The sequence below is a fragment of the Plasmodium brasilianum genome, chromosome 13 (genome assembly GCF_023973825.1).
Source record: "Plasmodium brasilianum strain Bolivian I chromosome 13, whole genome shotgun sequence".
Classification (NCBI taxonomy): domain Eukaryota; phylum Apicomplexa; class Aconoidasida; order Haemosporida; family Plasmodiidae; genus Plasmodium; species Plasmodium brasilianum.
In genome coordinates, this window is record NC_090126.1 from 540653 (window position 1) to 563805 (window position 23153).

The following is a 23153-nucleotide window of genomic DNA, read 5'->3' on the forward strand; positions in this document are numbered from 1 at the left end:
TTAAACGTAATAACGCGAATGCATGTCCTTATAACTATTATGCATGTTTATATTTACCAGACCGTTACTTTGATAATTTGAGTAAGAATATAAATCCTCATCTTTTTTAAAATCGTCTGTATTATATATATCGGAAATATTTTTTTCATACTTATCATTATTGAAATTAAGTTCTATGGATTTTATTTTGTTGTTTAAACCATTTAAATTGTTCATAATTTTCGTGAGTATATCCCCATGATCGTTATGATCACCTCTTCCGTTACAACCAATGTTATTACTACCATCAATGTTATTACTACCATCAATGTTGTTACTACCATCAATGTTATTACTACCATCAATGTTGTTACTACCATCAATGTTGTTACTACCGTCAATGTAGTTATTACTATCGATGGCACTACTACTTCCAAGGTCATTAGAACCGCCAATGGCATTATTACCACCATCGTTGTAATCAAATTTGAGGTTAGAGCTTCCTTCCCCCGCCACAGTCCCCTTTACATAATGATAATTTTCACTCCTCATTTTTTCAAAGGAATAATTAGTAAAAGGGTCCCCTTTTTTATAATAATAATAATAATATGAAGATGAACCCTTTAAAGAATCAAAATTCGAAAAATTTTTTTCCTCAGCTTTTATTGAATCCCTACTTGTTAAGATATTATTGTCATATAAATTATACCTATCTATATTGTAAAAATTTTTCTTTTCATATTCACTTTTTTTCTTTTCAAAATCAAAATGAGCCTCTTCACTATTTTTTGATAAATCATCCTTATAATACCCCAAATATGGATATTTGTTTTTCATTTCTTCATTTCTGTAATTCTTTAGGTTTCTATTTATATTAATTTCTTTTTCATAACTTTTCAGTAGCTCGTCATATGTCCAACCACTATGTTTATAAGCATTAGAACTACTGATATTATTTATTTCATCTGATAGTGTAAAGTTTTCAGGATAAAGGGAATCATTTCTTATATCTGAAGACTCATAGTTGTTCTTGAAGTATTCTCTAATATCTCGATCACCATCCTTTCCCTTATTGTTGTAGGATTCTTTATATATGTGTGTTTTAAATATATGTGAGTTTGATATATCACTCTCGTCAATTTTTAAAAATGACTCTTCTGTTTCTGTCAAAAAAATATCATCATGTGAATCGTTCACGTTATGTGCGACATATGGGTTATGTAAATTATATACACCATGTGTATCATGTACACCATGTGCATCATATACATCATTTACATCATATACACCATGTACATTATGTACATCATGCTCGTCATCATTAGTGCCATATATGTTATCCTCATTGTCTGATACCGATATGTTATTTCCTAAATTTTTTTCCATAAAATGACGCAAATTTTCCCCTTGCAAACTGTTGTACTTTAAATTTCTATTCCTCATCCTCAGTAACATTTTTTTCTTCTCTTCCTGCATCTGCTTCCGCTGTATTTTCCCCCCCTGCTGCTCCTCTCTCTGGAACATTTCCTGTGGCTTCTCCTGCTGCTCCTCTCTCTGGAACACTTCCTGTGGCTTCTCCTGCTTCTTATTTTTGAGACTGCTTATTATCAGCGAATTGTTCATGTACGTATTTTTTAACAAATTCCTGTTACCAACTTTGTTTGAACTGATTTTACTGCTAGCCTTTTTTTCCCGAAAAATTCTTTTCCTTTGTTTTTCTAGTTGATCAAAAATGTCATAATTTTTTGTGCAAGATAAGTTGGGCATGATTTTCTTTTTTATATTTTTGTCCTCTTCTTTCACATTTTGGTCGTTATCTTCGTATCCATCCTCATCCTTATGGTCGTATTCATCCTTATCTTCTTTTTTTCCATCAATAATTAAATTATTTTTTGTGCTAAAATAATTGGCACTTTCTCTGTTTCTTTGTTGCTTTTCCTTTTCTAATGTGTCTAACAAATTTGACTTCATTTCTTCATCTGCTTCTTTTTCTTTGTCGCTTATTAATTTTCCAATTTTATCCCTATCTTCCTTTAAGTAATAATAGGACAACGGATTTGCTCTATATATTTTTTTTAAAAAATTACTGAATAAGTCCTTTTCTTTTACATTTCCTAGACTTTGTTCTTCTTCTCGTTTTTTCATTTCTGTGCCTTCCTTTTTTTCACCTAAAAGTTCTAACAGTCCTAATCGATTGTCCTCTCCCATTTCTTCCACTTTTTTTAATTCTTCTAATTTTCTCAATTGCGCCAGTATCTTCATTTCTTCCAGCCTTTTTTCCTCCAGTTGTTTTAATTCTTCCAGTCTTTTTATCTCATCTAGTCTTTCTATCTCTTCCATTCTTTTCACTTCTTCCAATCTTTTTACCTCTTCCTGTCTTTTTATCTCCTCCCGTCTTCTTTTTTCTTCCCGTCTTTTTATCTCTTCCCGTCTTTTTATCTCTTCCTGTCTTTTTATCTCTTCCCGTCTTTTTATCTCTTCCCGTCTTCTTTTTTCTTCCTGTCTTTTCATTTCTTGTACCCTCTTTTCTTCCATCCTTTTTGCTTCTTCCACCCTTTTCGCTTCTTCCACCCTTTTCGCTTCTTCCACCCTTTTCGCTTCTTCCACCCTTTTCGCTTCTTCCACCCTTTTCGCTTCTTCCACCCTTTTCACTTCTTCCACCCTTTTCGCTTCTTCCACCCTTTTCGCTTCTTCTATCCGCTTCATTTCTTCCTGCATTGCCTTGGCCATTCTCTTTTCTTCTAACTCTCTTAACTCCTTTTTTCTTCTTATATCCTCAACTCGCTTCACCTCTTCCATTCGCTTCATTTCTTCCACCTGCTTCATTTCCTCCACCCACTTAATCTCTTCTAACCTTCTCACCTCTTCCTTTTTGCTCAGTTGGTTTATATTTTCTCTCCTGTACGCCAATAACTCAGACTCACCACGCTTTTCACAAAAAGAACCATTTTTAATATGCATTTCTTCAAAATTTTCTTTCCTTATTTCATCCAAGTCTCCAACAAAATCAGTGTCATCCAATGCCTCATATATCATTTTCCTTTTAAATTTCAAATCGACGTTTTTTACCCTTTCTTCATCATTGATTAAATTGTATTTTTGCAAATTTTTGCCCATAATATTACGGACAAATGAATAATTATTTTTTTGCTCTATTTTTTCCTTTAACTTTAATTTTGTGCTTTCTATAACACCTATATTGAACTGGTCAATTTTGGAAAGCTTATTTTGTGAAATAGATCTATTTAAAGAAATTTTTTTTTTTTTTTTTTTCGTTTTTATACCATTTTTTTTTAAAATAGTATTATGAGTAGTAGATTTAGATTTATGATAATTATTCCTTTTTTCATATTTTGGTCTACCCAATAGATAAAAATCATAATTTTCATTAATATTCTTTTTTATTTTTTCTCCTATATTATGAATGTCCATTTTATATCCATTAGATTTACACCACTCTTCTTGTTTACTTTTATTATTACATTTACTATTACTGTTACTATTGATATTACCGTTATCATTATTATTACCATTACCAATATTTTTATTCTTATTATCCTCTGTGCTAACTTCCTTTATACTATCTTCCTTCTCACTGTAATGGGAAAAATTATCTGGTTCACTATTATATCCTGTGACAATTTCGAAAAATCTTTCAGCATAATAAGTGTACTTATCAAATACATCAAAACTTTTTGAAGTGGACATTTTTCTCAAAATATTGTTTCTTTCTCTTTTAACCTTAGGTCTACCATACATGGCCCAACTGTTTTTTTTTTTTTCCTTCTTTTTTTTTTGTTTTATATAATCATTCAAGCAATCATTAATTTCATTTTCTTGTAGTGATAGAGATTCGCTTGTTTTATTTTTCTTTTCTTCCACAATTTTGTTATCTTTCACCTCGACAGCATTTTCCCTCTGTTGCTCACTCATTTCATTCGAGATTTTGTCACACCCTTTACTGTCTTCCTCCTCCTTATTTATCTTATCCTCACTTGCATCCTCTTTTGTGTGTATGCTCTCTTTTGTTTGTATTCTCTCCTTTTTTGAATTCGTTTCTTTTTCCCTGTCATCTGTGGATTTCATAGCTAAAACTTTTTTTTTTTTATTTTCTATTAGTTGCAGTTCTAACTCTTCTAACTCCTTTTTCTTTTTTATATTCTCTATTTCTAGTTCTAGGAGCTCTTTTTCTCTCTTCTTTTTTTCTATTTCATTGTTAACAGCGGCTTCCCTCTCGACGTCTACATCCTTGTCATCAGTAACTTTCCCTTCGGTGTTTATTCCCTTGTCACCCACCGCTTTCTTTCCATCCACCACTTCCTTGCCATCCGTTACTTCCTTATCGTCCTCTTCTGTCTGAACTTGTATCACATCTACACAGGGTACAACCTCTTTTCCATTTTTGCTGTACTTATCCTCCTTATCCGTAACGATATTAAAAATATCGAATAGGGACATATCAGGTACATAATTGTTAATTGTTCCAAACAAATCATTTTCACTGTGGTCCTTCCTTGGTTGTTCTTCCACCTGTTGAGGTTCACCAGGTGTTTTCCCCTCCCCTTGCCCTCCCTCTTGTTTGCACTCACCTGTTGTGTTTACTATACCGTTATTCGAATTTTGCTTTAGTTCATTTTTTTCTAACTTAATACTCCGTCCTTTTTTGAAAATAATGGTATTTTTCATTTTAATTAAATCTATTTTATTTCTTTTCAACTTTTTCTTTTTTTCACTTATAAAACTTTCATACGAGAAATCGCTGTCTCTAATATCTGATATAAGTGCACTTTTATTTTCTTCTATTTTTTTAGGGTCCATATTAATTTCTTTATCATTGAATAGAAATTCTATCATTTCATATGTTGATGAGGAATACTCTTTTTTTCTTGTTTTCTTTTTTTCTATCATATAATTTTCATATTGTGGGTTTAGAAACCAAGCACTTGATGTTCTTTTATCATGAAAATTGTATTTGGGTAAATTAACATTATAAGTTATTTTTCTTCCTTTTATTTCATGTTTTTTAGCTAGATTTTCTAAAATTTCATAATCCTTCTGGTCATATGATTCGTATATATAATAGTACACATTATTCATTATTTCACTCTTTAAATTATTTAAGTTCTCAGTGTTAATTAGGTTGTCTATAAGGAAGTTATTATTTTTCCCCTGTTCACTTCCGTTCGCACATCCTTCCGCATCTTTGTCTACTCCTTTGTCCATATCTCGTGCAACATCTTCCTTTCCTATGATTTCTTTCGTGTGGTTTTCTCCCCCCTCTTCTTCCCCTCTCTTTTTAATTTTCGAATCTTTCTTCTTCTTCTTTTTTTTGTTCTTCATATTTTCCCTCTTAATTTTCTCAATTTCCTTTTTCAGCTTATTTATGATCGTATCATTTTTTGATTTCCTTCCATCGGTAGTGATATCATTGTTTTTTTTTTTTTTTTTTTTTTCTCATCATCATCATCATCATTATCCTCATCATTATTTACAAGTTGTCCATTCGTTTTTTCCTTACCCTTTAATTCTTTTATATTTTTTTCGATCTCATTTATTTTTAATTCCATTTTGGAAATTAACTGTTTACTCTCTTGGTTATCTCCTACCCGTTCACTATTCTCATCATGAACATTCAAATTTAAAGAAGTGTCAACAATATTTTGAAAACTGCTCGAAGACTTTGTTTTTTCATCGCATATTTTATACTCATCATAAAAGTTGTCGTAAAAATACATTTGTTCTACGAGCCTATTCATTCCATTGGTATACCTTCTTAGCTCGCCTCTTTTTTCATCTACATTTTCTAAAGCGTCAAAATTATTATTACCACTATTATTATTGCTATTGTAGTTATCATTATAATTGCTACAAAAAAACTTGTCATCGTCTTCACATTTTTGAAGGATGTAATTTAAAGTAAAATCTTCATCATATTTTAATTTACCCTTATTATATAAGACTAAATTTTTATTATTCAAACTCATATTTTTAATCTCCTCACCACATGTAATCATTTGGTTATCACCACCACTATTTTCATTAATATCATTATTATTATTATAGCTTCCAAAATTAGAATAATAGTTTGCTATTTCATTATTCATTAAGTTTTCATTACCATTTCCTAAGGGAAACGGGGTAGAAATGTTGCAGACTTGTGTTGACATATTCATGGGGTTATTCAACTGCCAGTTAGCAGTACTGTTCATTAGGTAATTTGGTGCATTACTCACGGTATAGCCAATTTGGCTGTTCAAATTATGACCCATTTGGCCGTTCATATTATGACCCATTTGGCTGTTCATATTATGACCCATTTGGCTGTTCATATTATGACCCATTTGGCTGTTCATACTATAATCCATATATCCGCTTATGTCGTATCCCATATGGTTGTTCATATCGTACCCCATATAGCCGTTCATCATATTGTATCCAACTTGGTTGTTCATATTATAACCCATTTGGCTGTTCTTATTATAACCCATTTTCCCTTTCATGTCATACCCCATTTGCCCTTTTATTGGGATATTTTCTTGACTATTCAATGGGTTTTCAATAAGATGCTTTTGTTTATCTTCTAACTGAACTTCTTGTAAGGGATAATTCTTATTGGGTCCCTTCTTAGGGGGGAACATTTTATCATGTTGTATTGAATGTTTCATGTTATTATTACTTTTTTGTATCCTTCCCATTTTACCATTATTTTTCATATGTAACATTTTTTCTTTATTAGGTTCATTTTTTACATCTTCAACTTCCTTTTTTAGATTTTCTTTCTCTCTTTTCTCCACGGGAATTTTAGAAGGACTAATTCCACTTTTCGCACTATATAGCTTATTTGTTATTTGCTCCTTTTTATCACTGGTTGACATAGAGATTGTGGGGGTACCTTTACCATTAGACATTTTATTTCTCATTGCTTGTTCATTTTTACCTGTAGAACTTTTTTTATCATCCAATCCTAAGTTTAACTTGTCCAATATGGACTCTCTTTTTACGCTCTTATCTAACATACACCTGTCTGTGTAATAAGTTTTCTCTTTTCTATTCCCTTCGCTATCAAAATCATCGAATTCAAATTCATCTGCAAACTGATCTTCATTAATCTCAGCTTCTTTAACATTATTCACATCTTGCTCTTCTTTATTACAAGCATTTGTAATTACGTTATTACCAACATCCTCATAATGTACGTTTTCCTTATATTCGTTACTATTGTCATTTCCATCATTTACACAATTATTATTATTACAATTATTATATGCATTGTTCATATTACTATGACTATTGTTGTAATTTTTATAAGGTGGAGCTTTATTAGGACTACCTCTTATATCATTTAATACTTTTTCCTTATTCTTAGGTATGTACTCATTACTCAGTTTGGTAGAGTACTCTTTGCTACTCTGAACCTTAATAAAGTCATTTTTCTTTAATGGAATTTTATGTAGCATATTTTTATTTTTAAAATACTCTTTATCTTTCACTTTTAGTTTTGTGCAGAAGAAAGTAAATAAAGTATGCACTTCAACACTTCTACTGCAATTTACCTGATTTACATAGTCAAAACTTCTTTGTTTTCCATTTATGAAACTCTTTTCCCATTTTTTCCAGCCAATATGATTAACATTATGACCACCTCCATTACTACTATCGTTGCTGTACTCAAAATTATTGCTACTCCCATTATTACCTCCTTTATCTATGTACTCTACAAACCCTTTTGACGATGCCGATGTTGAATCACTGTAAAAATTTTTTTCATCATAACTCTTATTTGGCTTATAATTTAAATATGAAAATTTCTCTCGTAGTAATAACAACTTTACAAGTTCCATTCTGCGTTGTAACAATTTTATATTTGCATCCACACTGCTTCCTTTTTTATCAGTCTCACTATTTCTCTTCATCTTTTTTAATCTTTTTATCCTTAAAATACGTTTACGGCTATTGTTTCTTGTTACATTTCTTTTTAAATAAGAGTCTACAATTCTACTTACCTTGCATACTAAGGTTTTTTTTTTTTTTAAATTGCGAGCTTTATTATTCGTATTTTCACTATACAAATATTTCCATTTTAGCAATTTTCTTCTTTTCTTTTGTTTCATTTTTCGTTGTCTCTCTTTGTTGACATAACACCATTTCTCGAAAATGAGGATGTCCTTTCTTTTCGCTAGCATATTTTTTGTTGTACTACTTACATTAACAGGACAAGTAAATTTTTATTTTTTTTTCTCAACTATGTGTAAATTGAAATTGTATACATTTGTACTTATAAATGAATACATGTATGTATAATATATATATATATATATATATATATTATATATATATATATATATATATGTGTATCTATTTAAATGTGTGTATATTTACATGTTGCTGTATTTTTTCTCCTTTTGTCCCCCACATAAAAAGTATACTTGCCAGTTGTACTATCCTGAACTTATCTTCTATATTTTGAAAAAAAGAAAACAAATGATTATTGTTAACTCAGAACATGCAGTAAAAATACAACAAAACTTGTTCTTATATCAAAAAAAACAAAAACAAAAAAATATAATTTTACTTCCTCTATTTTATTAAATACATTTTTGAATTTGTATGGAATATTCGTCCTTTTTTTTTTTTTTTTCCCTTCTCAACACACTTTATATTTTGTCTTTTCTTTATTTTTTTTTTTTTTCAGGTTAAATATGAGTAGACCAACAAAATAATATTTTATTGGGACAGTTACAACTTTTAAGGTTTAAAAAAAATAAAAACAATAACGAAAAAAAAAATAAAAATAACAACGAAAACAATGATAAAAATTAAAATGAAAAACTATTTAAAAATTGTTCTTTTATGAACAAGTTATAGTAAAAAAATTAAACGAAAAAGGAAAAGTACAGAAAGGAAAGGCATAGATAAATAACAAGCCGTGTAAAGTACATTTTTATTAATCATTATTTCCATGCATATATGTTTTTTTGTATGTTTGTTAATTTGTACGACTACTAATTTGTTTGCACATTTGTTTGCTTGTTTGTTCATTGTTGTTTATTCGTTCCCTCCTTTTTTGCTGTTACAACATTGCACACCGATAAATTTTTACAACACATTAATATTTTGCAAAATACCAGTTTGGCGATTTTAAAAAATTTGGTATTTACCATATATTTAAATTGAAAAAATTAATATATATGTATACATATACACATAAGTATTTTATGGAAATATAAAAATATGAAACTTCAACTCCTTAAAACAAATTTACTTTAGATGAAAAAAAAAATATTTTTATAGAAATGAATGTTTCATATATTTTCAATCTACTAAAATTGTGCACTCCTTTTTTTCGTAAAAAAATAAAAAATAAATAATAAATAACAAATAATGAAAAACAAATAACAAATAACAAATAACAAATGGCAAATGACAAATAACAGATAGCACATAACATACAACATATAACAGAACTAAACAAAACAAAACAAAACAAAGAATAATAATTGAAACATATTTACTGTTTAGTTAAAATATTCTCATATACTATATATTCATAATTTATAAAAAAAAATAATTAAAAATTAAAATATTTACCTGTTAAGTTTTAATGTTTCTTTTTAATAAACCATGCAAAAAAAAAAAAAAAAAAAAAAATTTCCATACATGGATGAAATTTAATTTTCATTATAGTATACTACTAAACGCATTCATTCACATATATGGACATGGGACCAATTTTAAAAAAGAACTGAAAGATTTATGCAAGTCCTATTCATTATGCGACCTGTTCTCGCAATAACTACAGATTAATCCAAGTACATCAAAAGAGAGCTTTGTCTACGAACAGTATAACTATGTAAATGAAAAATAAAAGAATTTGTTTTTTCTTTTCCCCCACAATCTTTTTTAAAAGAAGTACAAAACGTTAAAGAAAAAAAAAAAAAAATTAAAATTTACAGTAATCATTTATTTAAAGAAGGAAACAAATTTAATAAAGAAACAATAGACGTACGCCCACTATGCTACAAAAAAAAAAAAATGCTCACTGCTTCGGATTACGTAGATAACAAAAAACTATATAACACATTCAGCAGTAAGTAAAAGCCATCCATGGGCGTTATATTATATAAATATAAAAGTATTTTTTTAAATGTTTGCGGTGAAATACTATTTATCGTTAACACGTAAAATAAAAACTATTTTTAAACAATTCTTTGTACCTAGTTGATATACAATTTTCATGTTAATAAAATTTTTATGTATTGCAAAAAAAAGAGAACTATGCAATGTACACAAATATATTTTATTGTTATTTATAAAAAGTATAAGATGTCTGTATTTTAGACTTAAAATGAAAGAATTTTATAACTTAAAAAAAAAAAAAGATAAAGCAAAAACGTAAAGCAAAAACGTAAAGCAAAAACGTAAAGCAAAAACATAAAGCAAAAACGTAAAGCAAAAACATAAAGCAAAAACATAAAGCAAAAACGTAAAGCAAAAACATAAGGCAAACACATAGAGCAAAATAAAGCACAATACTGCGGAACAATAAAATAGCATATGCACAATATACCACAGCGCGTTCATATTGAACCAATTTTTTTTATATGTGAGTTCTTCTACTTCTTCTTTTAAGAAGGTAGTTCATTTTCCTTAAAGAGTACATAAATATTGTGAAAAAAAAAAAGAAAAAAAAAAATTCCATTCGTTTTAAAAAAAATATAGATATAAATATATATACATATTATACTCATATGCATATATAATAACCCATCATGCAAAGGTGTAATTTCACAAAAATTTCTAACCCAACAAAATGGTTGTTTAAAAACTCTGCTAAAGAGTTGTTTTCGTCTAATAGCGTACAACTCATGAGAAAATTTAGTGCAGTAAAAGAAAAAAAATACAGCTACTTAATTGAAACCGATGAATTGTACAACCTTATAAAAAACAAAAAAGAGTATTTGCTCTTCGACACCAGTTGGTATAATATAAAAGTACATAAAAGTGAAAATTTATTTAATGGCGGTGATCAGGAGGAAAAAATAGAAGGAAGCATCAACTTTGACTCAGTAGTTACATCTAATGAAAATTCGATTTTTTCTTTTTTTTTTCCAACACAGTCCGAATTTTTTACGTACTTAAAGGAATTATTGACAAGAAATGAAACGAATATAAGAAAAACTTCTCTAGAAAATATACCAATTATTTTTTATGAAAAAGATGATATATTTTATGCTCCTAGAATTTGGTTCATGTTTAAAATTTACGGTTTCAAAAATGTAAAAATTTTAAATGGCGGTTTAAATAAGTGGTTAAATGAGGAAAAAGATACAATAACATCTGTAGAAAAAGAAAGTAATATTCATATAATAGATAAGGAGAAAAGTAAAAATGTAGATAAAATAATTGAAGAACATTTAAATAAAAATGAGGATGAAATAAATAATAATTTGAAAACAAGCATATACTATTATTTAGATATAGAAAAGCTTATTATATCAAAAGAAAAGCTACAAATAACAAACTATTTACTAGTTGACACTAGACCTAACAAATTCTTTAGTGCATTATTATCAATAAATGAAAAGGAGAAAAAAATTAATAATCATATTCCTTTTTCAATAAATATACCATATCATTATTTTTTAAATCAACATTATGAAACATATAAATATGTAACATTTAAAAACGAATTAGAGATAAAGAACATACTTGATAAATACGGTCTACTAAATGAAGAAAATGTAGTTATACTAACATGCAACAAGGGCATTAGTGCTTGCGTGCTGTTATATCTTTTGCATCTACTAAATAAACCACTGTCTAAATTAATATTCAACCAGGGCAGTTTCGTCGAATACGCACACTATAAATACAACATTAGGTAGAAACATTAGGTAGAACTAGCCGCTTTTTGTTTTCCTGTTTCGTTGTTTATTTTCCCTTTTTACCATGTAAAAAACTTAAGATATTTGCACATCATTAATTATGTATTTCTTTCTTTTCAGTAGTCCCATTTTTTATGTTCAGCCCCACGTGGAGTATGCTATTTGGCTATAAATATATAAATATAAATATATATATGTATATGTATATGTATGTGTGTATGTATATGTATATGTATATGCATATGTTTTCTTTTTTGTTTTTCCTTTTTTTTTTTTTTTTTTTTTTTTTTTGTATGCATTTGAATTTCTTCCATTATCCCCCCTTTTTTTGTTTAGTGTACTGAGAAATAAACTTAATTAACACTTCTTCGAATTAAGCCTAGTTTATTCTTCAAACCACTTTTCAAGGAAAACAACAGTGTATATACAACACATTGTTTCTTATAAATATATTATATGAGCATCCTAACTACTCCCTGCATTTTTTTACTATTTTAACAATCCCTTTCATGTATTTAAATATGTGTGCATTTTTGAAACAATAGGAAGAGAATAATTTAAACTGCAAAAACATTTGCTTAGTCCTCAAATGATACAAATTTTAAAATATATAATCTCTTTTTTTCAAATGGTCAAATATATGTTCACATAAAAAAAGTGCATGCGCGTACATATGTATGTGTGTACATTTGCCTTTGTATTGATCTGAGCATACGACTATAAGCTGGACCAAGCAAAATACGCAAGCATCGTTGATCAAAAATGAAAAAGGGTGGAAACAAAAACAAGGTTGAAAAGGGGAAAATCAACGATGTTGTTGAAAATTCGGAAAATACAAATAGTATGAACAACAACAATTTAACCAAAAAAAACACGAAGAGCAAAGGGAGCAAAAAACATAAGAACATATCGGAAAATAAAGATGAAGAAAAAAAAATAAATGAGTTTGGTAATAGCAAAGAAGAACATAAAAAAATTAAATGTGAAAAGGGTAAATATGTAAAAAGGAAAGATGGGGGGGGGTGTAATCAAACAGAAAATCATAGGGATTATCCCTTTACAAACAGTTATTCTGAAAATTATGAAAATCATGAAAATTATGAAAATCACGAAAATTATGAAAATCATGAAAATCATGAAAATCACGAAAATTATGAAAATCACGAAAATTATGAAAATCATGAAAATCACGAAAATTATGTAAATCAAAAAAATTTGGAAAATGATGAAATATCTGAGAATTATGAAAAATATGAAAAATGCAAAACGAAAAATAATAGACCGCCTAATACTAGTAAACCTGTCAACGTACCTAATGACAGTGAAAATAAAAAGAGTTTAAAAAAAAGAAAATACAAAAAAAATGAGCAAAAAGGAGAAAATGGAGGGGAAAAGGATGGAATAAATGATGAGTCAAAGGAAAGTATAAATGTCGGAGCTAAGGAATGTATAAATGTCGAAGTAGAGGAAGGTATAAATGTCGGAGTAGAGGGACCTAATGACAAGGTGCAAGAACAGCTAGACGATGATGTAAACGAAAAGAAAATAAAACAGGAGAAGCATATGACAAAGAAAAAACAAAAAGTGTGTGATGATAAAAAGGGTAAAGACGCCAATGTAAGGAAAAACAATAAAAAGCAAGATTATAATACAAATTTTGAAAGTATAAACTCCGCTAGCAATAAAAATAATATGCTCTTACCAGAGATAATTCAAAATGAAGAAACATGCGAGGAAAAAATAGAACATATAAAAGTAGAGAAGGGGAAAAAAGAGGGGAATGTAAATAACTATAGTGACAAAGACAAGAAAATAAATAAAGCTAATAACGCGAAAAAAAAAGTAAACGAAAATAAAAAGGAAAAACAAAATATTCAAGAATTGGATCACCATGCTAATGATAAAAAAGAAAAAGTGAAAAAAAAAAGTAGCAATACTATGAGAAAAAAAGACAACATAAAAACGGATGACAGTTCTTTAAAGATAGAAAGTACTATTTATCCTGAACACGTCATAAAAGAAGCAGACCATGAAAAAGTAGGAAATGAAAAAATAGAAGAAATTGTAGTCGACGAAAAAGCAGACGATGGAAATGCAGACGATGGAAATGCAGACGATGGAAATGCTGACGAAGGAAATACAGACAATGAAAATGCATACGACGAAAAACATGAAGACAAAAACCAAGATGAAAAAAAACAAGATGACGAAAAAGTAGACGACGAAGAAAAAGGACGAAATGGGAAGAAGATAAAAAAAAAAATGAATAAGAATGACGAATTAAACAAAGGAAAACAAGCTAAAGTTACCTTATGCGAGTCAGAAGCAAAAGAAAAAATTTTCAAATATATGAAACAAACCAATAGACCGTATTCTGTTGTCAACGTATATGATAATCTACACGGCAGTATAAGCAAAAACTCTGTTCAAAAACTAATGGATGAACTAAGTGTGGAAAACAAACTTCAATGTAAAGAGTACGGAAAAGCAAAGGTTTACTTAATAAATCAAAAAGAGTTCAAAAGCTTAAATATGGAAGAAATTAACAAGTTAAAAAAGGACATCGAAAGAATAAAAGAGGAAACAGAAATAGCCAAAAATGATTATAACAATTTTGTTAAAAAAAGAAAAAAGCTTATTCAAGATTTAGAGTTAATTAAAAATACCGATAAATATAAAAAATCTCTTCAACAAATTGAAGAAGAGATAAATATATATGAAGAGACAAATAAAAATTGTAAATTAACTGTGGAAGAAATTGAACTTATTAAAAGAAAACACGGCTACTTACACTCTACCTGGCTTAAACGAAAAAGTTTATGTGTCGAAATAATTAAGTGTATAGCTAGCTTAACTGAAAAAGATACTCAGGGGGTCATATACCATTTGGGAATTGACGTAGATGAGGATGTCATTCCGTACGATTTATACTTTTAATGTTTGTTTACCAGGTCAAGGGTCAAATTTACAAATATGCATATATACATACATGTACCTATATATATGCATATACATACGTGTACATACATATACGCATATACATATTTATATATAAATATGTATGTATCCATATGATCCTTTTATGCTTTCCTTGAACACTCATGCTGCTCCTACTTTTAAAATGAATGTTTTAAAACATTCCATTTTTTAAGACTGAGAGAATTTTATGAAATATACAAGCACTGATAATAACACGACTGTTTATAATTAAAAAAGTAAAGGTAAATAAGAGCATGCTCAATTTAGATTGTACATCCTTCCTATGAATCCTTTGTATATGTTCTTCAAAGGCTACTTGCATAAGCAGCGGTACGAAAAGGTAGCATCCTTTAACTTACAGTGTATACATACACAATAATGCTAAAGTTAATGAGACGTGTGCTAAAAAATTGCCTACAGTAATATCCTTCCCCCAATATATCCTTCACATGGATCATTATTTAATATTTAAAAAAAAAAAAAGAATCTTCAAATATATTTGAATGTGAAAGAAGCAACTAATTATGCGTATAAATGAAAAGGGAAAAAAAAAAAAAAAAAAAAAAAAAAAGAACCCTATCTGTTTTGTGTATACATGAATTCCCAGTAACAGATTAAATATATATTTGAAAAAAAGGCAAACATTGAAGCCGTACTTTTTTTTTTTTTTTAGTCCCCTTAAAAGCAAATATGTCAATATTTTAATGTACATATATTATGTATGTAGCACAAACGATTCTAACATATACCCAATTAGCAACTACAAAAATGGAATGTTTACAAAAAAGTTTATTTTAATTTATTTTGCAGATTTATCAATGGTTAAGGGAAAAAAAAAAAAAAAAGGAAAAGTGCAAAAAAGCGAAAAAGCAATAATGAAACAACGCAACAGCGAAATAGTACAACAACGAAATAACGTCAAGAAAACACAGCACATAGTTATAAATTCCAAATAAAGACTTCAAAATAGCACGTTACAAACATGTCTACATTTATAAATAAAATTAGTGCCCCTTTGAAATAAAACAAAAGCTTTTAGCTTTCTAGCGCACAAAACACATAAATTTATGAGCGTGTAATATGTAATTCATTCGAATTAATGGTTTTTTCTTTATTTATTAAAACGCGTAAACATCCTATTTTTATTTTTTTGCGGTTAGTTTTATAAAATCTTTAGAGCTACTTGCATACTCTTTCATTTGCTTGGCATGCCATCCAGAATGGATTAACACAAAAAAAAAAAAAGGGAAAAAGGAAAAGGCAAAACGAAAAAAGGAATGAGAAAAATGGAGCACAGTTGAAAGAGAAAAAGGAAAAAGGAAAAAGAAAAAGAACAACGTGAAATGAGCACAATAAAAATAGCTGCGTTAATAAGCAAGGGGAAGAATACGGAGATACATACAGGATGTCAGGAAAACACACAAAGATGTGTGCATCAAAACTAGGACTCCTTTACTATAATTTTTGGAAAAACGTTCATAGTTTGCAGCTCCTGAAATAGCAATTTACAGGCATATGGCATTTTAACCACAACATTTTTATCGTATTTTTTACAAAAGGTACAAAATAAATCATATCCCATTATACCACAGTCTTCACAAATATAAACATCACACACATCACTACTTAGCATTAATCTTTCTAATAATAAATTACTAACACCATAAGCTATTAAGCAGTCTCTTTCCATTTCACCTAAACGTAATCCACCTTCTTTTGATCTTCCTTCAGTAGGTTGTCTTGTTAATAATTGTCTTGGCCCTCTAGCCCTAGCATGTATTTTATCTTGAACCATATGCTTTAATTTTTGATAATAAATAGGTCCCATAAAAATATAGGTCTCTAAAGGTTCACCAGTCAAACCTGAATATAGCAATTCTTTACTTGAACAATTAAAACCATACCTAAACAAAATTTTGGCTATTTCTTCAAATGGGGTACCACTAAATATAGAACCATATTTAAACTCTCCATCCATAACTGCAGATTTTGATGCTACAAGTTCTAGCAATTTACCTACAGTCATACGTGATGGAAAACCATGTGGATTCATAATTAAATCAGGACATATTCCTGACTCAGTAAATGGCATATCTTCTTGATTTACCAACAAACCAACTACTCCCTTTTGTCCATGTCTTGAACTAAACTTATCACCTAGTTCTGGTAATCTTGTTTGACGCATAATTATTTTATATATTTTTAATCCCTCCGAATTTTCTGTAAAAATTATTTTATCAATATAAGATGGATATACACTTTTATATTTTATTTCATTTAATTTAAAATCATTAATATCGATTTTGCTTGTATCTTTCACATGATCCTTTATATTTTTTGGTGAATATTTGTTTACATATACTTGTCCTTCTTTTAACATGTACCCAATAGATGCAACTCCATCAATATCTAACGAGTGATACTTCTTCATATCTTTATATGCAATTCTTGTAGACTCCTCCTCTCTCCTTATATCTGCTAAAATTTGTGCATTCGTATTATTTTTTACTCTTAACAAGTTATTGTTCATCTTTGTCAATTTGGTGCCTTCTTCACTTCCTTGTATCGGTTGAAGCTGAGACTGATGCTGAGACTGATGCTGAGACTGATATTGCTGTTGGTGCTGCTTTTCTTTCTGTATTTTGTTAATAATCAGTGGGGAGGGTAAAACAATATCGTTGGATCCATTGAAGTATTTTTTCAGTTCCACTGAATGCTTTCGCATGGACATACATCTACCAAAACCTCTATCTATTGAAGATCTATTTAATACTATGGCATCTTCAATATCGTATCCACAAAAACTCATAACAGCAACTATTGCATTCTGCCCAGCAGGTAATTTTTCAAAATTAATAAATTCAATCGTTTTAGACTTAACTAAAGGTTTTTGAGGATATACTAGTAAATATAACAATGTATCATATCTAACAAATTGATTATAACCGATTGCACCAATGGCTTGTTTCCCCATAGCACACTGATATGTATTCCTTGGACTTTGATTGTGATTTGGGTATGGAATTAATCCAGCCACAACCCCTAGAATTGTTAATGGATCTATTTCTAAATGAGTCGTACTTGAAGATATGTCTTCCTCATTTAATGCGATTAATAAATTATTCTGTTCATTCACATCAATCCATTCAATAACTGAACTTTTCAGTAAATCAAAAAAATTAATTTTACCATTTTCTAAAGCTTTAATATGATCTGGTAATAATTTACATTTTCCATTCTCAACAATAATTAACGGTCTACATAAGCGACCTCCATCTGTTGATATATATATAGCATTATGTAAAAAGTTATCATATATAGAAACGAATTCACCTATTTTCCCATATCTCCTTAAATATCTTATTCTTTGCATAAATCGTTGAGGCCTTTTATGAACTCCTAATAATATTCCATTCAAAATAACAAAGAAAACACCTTCTTTGTATATTTCTTCTCCTGTTAAACTGTCACTATCTTCTACACCTAACGTATATAATATTTCAATCAAATTTTTATTGTTTTCATTATCATTTGTAACATGCGTCATTAAGGCTAAATTTTTTACTAAACCACACGACTCTCCTTCAGGTGTATCACATGGACACAATACACCCCACTGAGATGGTTGTAAAGCTCTAGGGCCACTAACTTTTCTCCCTTTTTCAAATTGAGAATTCAATCTTGTCATCATACCAATACATGCAATAAACGATAAACGAGACAACACTTGTGACACTCCACTCTTTTCCATCTTAAACCTTTTAATGTTCCAATTTCCTGTAGATATAGCAGTTTGCATTCCTCTTGTTATTATATCCTTCGGTAAATTTCGAAAAACGTCTGGGTAGTTATCATTCAAGTTGCTACTATAGCTGCTACTGTTGTTGTTATTGTTGATGTTACTACTACCGCTAGAGTTGATATAACCACTTGCGTTATTGTTTCTCATTTTCGAGTTATAACTACTTTGCATATATTTGCTTAGCGTTTGGTCTATCTGCTTTTTCAAGGTGAAATAAAATCGCTTGTATAAATCTTCAAACAGCAATGATATCAACTGTCCAGCTAATTCTAACCTTTTATTTCCATAATAATCCTTGTCATCTAACTCGTTTTGATTATTTGCACTATCTAAAACTCTCCTAATCATAAGGCAAATACATCTAGCTTTGTTACGAAAATCATACTTACTCTTCTGCTGAATGTGGGATAATAAAACTCGACTTAAAAAATCTAATCCTTCTTCAATTATATCCTTTTCATTTTTTACTTGTTTTTCTTTCATTGAACTAAAGAACCCTTTGGCTAATAATCTCGGTCTAATTTTTTTCCCAATATATAGCAAAGCATCCAAATTTGTTTTAATATTTTCTGTATATAATTCGTACAAAGAAAGTAATATTCCGTTCATATAATTTCGATGAGACCCTATCATTTGAAATATTTCTTGATCGGTTTCGTATCCCATAGCTTTAAGTATAATACAAACCCCTATATCTTCAATAAAAGAATTGTGCTTCAAATACAATTTACTGTTTTTATACACAATAGCACATCTACTTTTAGATTCTGCAGTAGTAGATGTGATAGTTGCACATATATTATGCTTGATATCCATTTCAACAATGATTCTATTTTTTGATAACTGTTCTTGCATTAATAAAACCCTCTCAGTACCTTTCACTATAAAATATCCTCCTGGATCATATGGACATTCCCCTAATTTCATCAATTCCTCTTCGTTCTTATTATTTAATACACATATATCACTTCTTAGCATAACAGGTAGTCTACCTATCTCTACATTACTTTTTGTAACTATACTATTTCCTTTTACATATTCTACATCTACATATATAGGAGCTGAATAAGTTAAGTCTCTTTGTCTACATATCTGAGGTGTCAATTTTGTTTCAATCATATTTTCTTCTACTGATGGTCTTCCAACAGAAATGTCTAAAAATTCTACATAGAAATGTTCATCAATATCTGATTTTATAATTTTATTAGTAGTTGCATTCATTATCGTTTTTATCTCTCTTTTTATAAAATAATTATAAGATTCTATATGCTGCTTAACTAAACCTTTTACTTTTAAATATGCAGGTAATAATTTCCATTTTTCATTTAAATTGTTAATGCTTTTCGATTTCTCATAAATATTTTTATTATGTTTTTTATTTTTAACGACAAGTCCTGCGAATTCTTTTTCAACATCGTTGAGGTTAGTAATGCTGGAAAAATCGTTATCACAGTATGAACTGTTGTACGTTACTTCTGTCTTCACGCTTTCCTTCGTTCCTTCTTTCATTTCCTTCTTCATTTCCTCAATTTTACGTTTAATGCACTCTCCTTTGAATCTTTTGTGGTTCCCATCTTCACTTTTCACTTCGTTATAACAATAAACATTATCCTCTTCATTAACAAGATAACTCTGATTGCTTATATTATTTTCTATCCTTATGTTATCCAGTTTTTTTATATTACTGTTAGTACCGTTTGGTGCTTTCTCTTCTCCACGCTCCGCATTCGTATACTCGTTTTGGTCGTCGTCATTACTACGGTTAGCATGGAGATTTAAGCTGCATTTAATGGAGCTACTGTTGCTACAGTTGTGTCCACCACTATAACTATCGTCATATTCAACTCTATCGCTAACGTCCATTTTAGTTAATTTCATTTTGAGATTTTCTTCTAACACATTTTCGCATAAAGTTCCGGTAGTTACAGCGCTGGATTTTATTTTCTCTTTTCCGTCATTTATTTCTTTTATTTCTTTTATTTCTTCTACTTCTACTCCTACTTCTACATTTTCGCCTTTTATTTTTATACTGTTTACCTTCTGTTCATGCCCGTTATCTGTTGTGTCCCCTTTGTATTCATAAAATTCATTTGCATTTGCTTCAATTTTTGCACATTTTTTTTTTGCCTTAATATTTATTACCCTTTTCATGGTAAATCAAGTAATTCTTAACACGGCAACATAAAAAAAAAAGAAAAAATAAGCGCAGTACATGTATGCATACATACATATACAAATACACTTTTTACAAGTTTCAAATTCGTTTCTTATTACTCTACCAGCTTAACAAAATACCATATCCATAACCTTAATCTTATCTTTATCCTTAACCTTAACCTTAGCCTTAGCCTTAGCCTTTTTTTTTTTTTTTTATTTTAACTATAAAATATCGAAGTAATGGTTACATTCTCATTTTTGTTATTTTTCCATACGAATCTTCTTTTTTTTTTTTTTTTAAAATACGTATTTTATTAACCCACTATAATATCTCATTCTTCACAATGTTACATATATTTCATTATACAAATAATTATATACAAAGTGTAACATGAGTCATTATAGAATTCATTCTAATATAATACTATACACTGCAGAATGACAATCATTGCCGCTAATGCTACTTACAATTTTTTACGCTTTATAGAAAAGAGAAAATTAAAAAAAAAAGTGTAAATAATGAAATAATATTTTTAAATATATATCCTATAATTTCTATATCCTTTTTAAATGCTATCCTATTTTTTGCATTTAAATAGTCATGTCAATTTTTCCAAACATTTTTCCAAAATTTTAATTTGCATCATATTTAAGAAAAAGAGTAAAATTATTATGGTGAATTAAAAATGGATGTTGTTCATTCGTTGGGACGATCTATACAATATATGTATATACGCACGAATGTATGAACATATATATATATATATATATAATATATAATATATAATATATAATATATATGTATGCAAATAAAATGTTTACATATGCACAGAGCCAAGCTCCCAAACACTCTTTCTGCAAATTTTTTTTTTTTTTTTTTCGCACCCATCTAAGTTGCACAGACGAAAATTATTTTTATAAAAGTGAAGGATAAAAAAAGATAGAATATTTTATTTTAAATTTTAAAATAGCTTCCCTTTTTCATTCATTTGATTGCCCATTTGTTCGTTCATTCGTTTATTCATTTATCATTTTTTCTGTTTATTCTATTTTTTTAAACGGAAAAATGTTATGCATCAGGATTTTTGAACTGAACAGATTTTCATATATTGAAATATGAAAAAGTCAAAAATAAAACAAATTGCAAAACATGAGTCTATACTAACATGTCGTAAAGTTTCAAATTAGCATTTGTAGGGGAATTGTAATTATGCATATCGCTTATTTATTTATTTGGATATTTATCTATTTATGTATATGTGCATAGCATATTTATGTATATCTTAATAATCACAACGTAAAAGTCAATATTTAGAGCATAACAGTTATGTGCATAAAATAATAAATAGCGACAAAATAAATGTATGTTTAATATATTATATGTATGTTGAACAAAAATTTGTGTCAGTTTTTCACAAAATGGGACTGACACAACTATTTTGTATTGTTTTCTTAGGTAGTTTCTTCATTTGTATATGCGCCAACGAAAAAATCGAAACACAAATCCTTTATTATTAACAACTGAAAAGTATTAAAACGCAGAAAACAGAGATATGCTTTACAGAAAAATTAAAAAAAAGGCAAAGTTTCAGCATTTAGCCAGTAAAAAGAAGGTGGAGCTATAGATGAGTATTATTTTTTATGATTGTTCATGTGATAATTAAATAATCTAATAACTTTTGTAAATATAGTCATGAGCCTTTTCACTGATTAATGGAAGAATTCTCGATTTGTATTATGCGATATACTCATGACACATGGGTTTACTATATACGCAAAATACATATACATTTTTGATGTATATGTGTACTTGTATGTAAATACATGCAGATATGTGTATATTCGCTGTTCCCCAACAGTGCTATAATAAATAAATACATACATACATATGTTCGCATACATATATATATATATATAAATGCACAAAATGCATTTTTGTAAGCATGTTATTTCTTCTATAACTAAAATAAATAATTATTTGAATAAGAGGAGTTCTTAATAAGTAAATAACAATTAAAAATATAATTGCACAAAATGGCGCAAAATAATATACACGAACATATGTTTGCACGAAATTTAAAAAAGGTACACATATGTCTGTACATACGTATACGTCTACATGAATATGTGTACAACCAAAATATTCAATTAAAAGAACATACACATATACAAGTACATATGTATATATTCCAAATGGCATTTTATTGCGCAAAAAAAAAAAAAAAAATACATATAATAAACATGTGAACATAAAAACACATAAACATAAAAACTTGTAAATAAATAAATAAATATATATATATATATACAACACATATACATATAAACACTGCATACACGCAAACTAGTCC

The 23153-nt window shown here is 28.7% G+C and overlaps 5 protein-coding genes across 5 annotated transcripts; 2 read left to right on the plus strand and 3 right to left on the minus strand.

Moving 5' to 3' along the window:
- Nucleotides 1–5319, minus strand: MKS88_004803 (uncharacterized protein; the record flags this gene model as incomplete). Its single annotated transcript, XM_067218009.1, has 1 exon — nt 1–5319. One exon carries the CDS (start codon nt 5317–5319, stop codon nt 1–3), a length of 5319 nt encoding a protein of 1772 aa, XP_067071184.1.
- A 41-nt stretch (nt 5320–5360) lies between these two features.
- MKS88_004804 (uncharacterized protein) lies at nt 5361–8162 on the minus strand (the record flags this gene model as incomplete). Its single annotated transcript, XM_067218010.1, has 1 exon — nt 5361–8162. The coding sequence occupies one exon, from the start codon at nt 8160–8162 to the stop codon at nt 5361–5363; it is 2802 nt and encodes a 933-aa protein (XP_067071185.1).
- Nucleotides 8163–10748: 2586 nt separating this feature from the next.
- Nucleotides 10749–11864, plus strand: MKS88_004805 (thiosulfate sulfurtransferase; the record flags this gene model as incomplete). Its single annotated transcript, XM_067218011.1, has 1 exon — nt 10749–11864. The coding sequence occupies one exon, from the start codon at nt 10749–10751 to the stop codon at nt 11862–11864; it is 1116 nt and encodes a 371-aa protein (XP_067071186.1).
- Nucleotides 11865–12626: 762 nt separating this feature from the next.
- MKS88_004806 (Tat binding protein 1(TBP-1)-interacting protein) lies at nt 12627–14801 on the plus strand (the record flags this gene model as incomplete). Its single annotated transcript, XM_067218012.1, has 1 exon — nt 12627–14801. The coding sequence occupies one exon, from the start codon at nt 12627–12629 to the stop codon at nt 14799–14801; it is 2175 nt and encodes a 724-aa protein (XP_067071187.1).
- A 1483-nt stretch (nt 14802–16284) lies between these two features.
- Nucleotides 16285–20796, minus strand: MKS88_004807 (DNA-directed RNA polymerase III subunit RPC2; the record flags this gene model as incomplete). The annotated part of the gene is made up of 1 exon (XM_067218013.1): nt 16285–20796. One exon carries the CDS (start codon nt 20794–20796, stop codon nt 16285–16287), a length of 4512 nt encoding a protein of 1503 aa, XP_067071188.1.
- Between the last annotated feature and the right edge of the window lie 2357 nt (nt 20797–23153).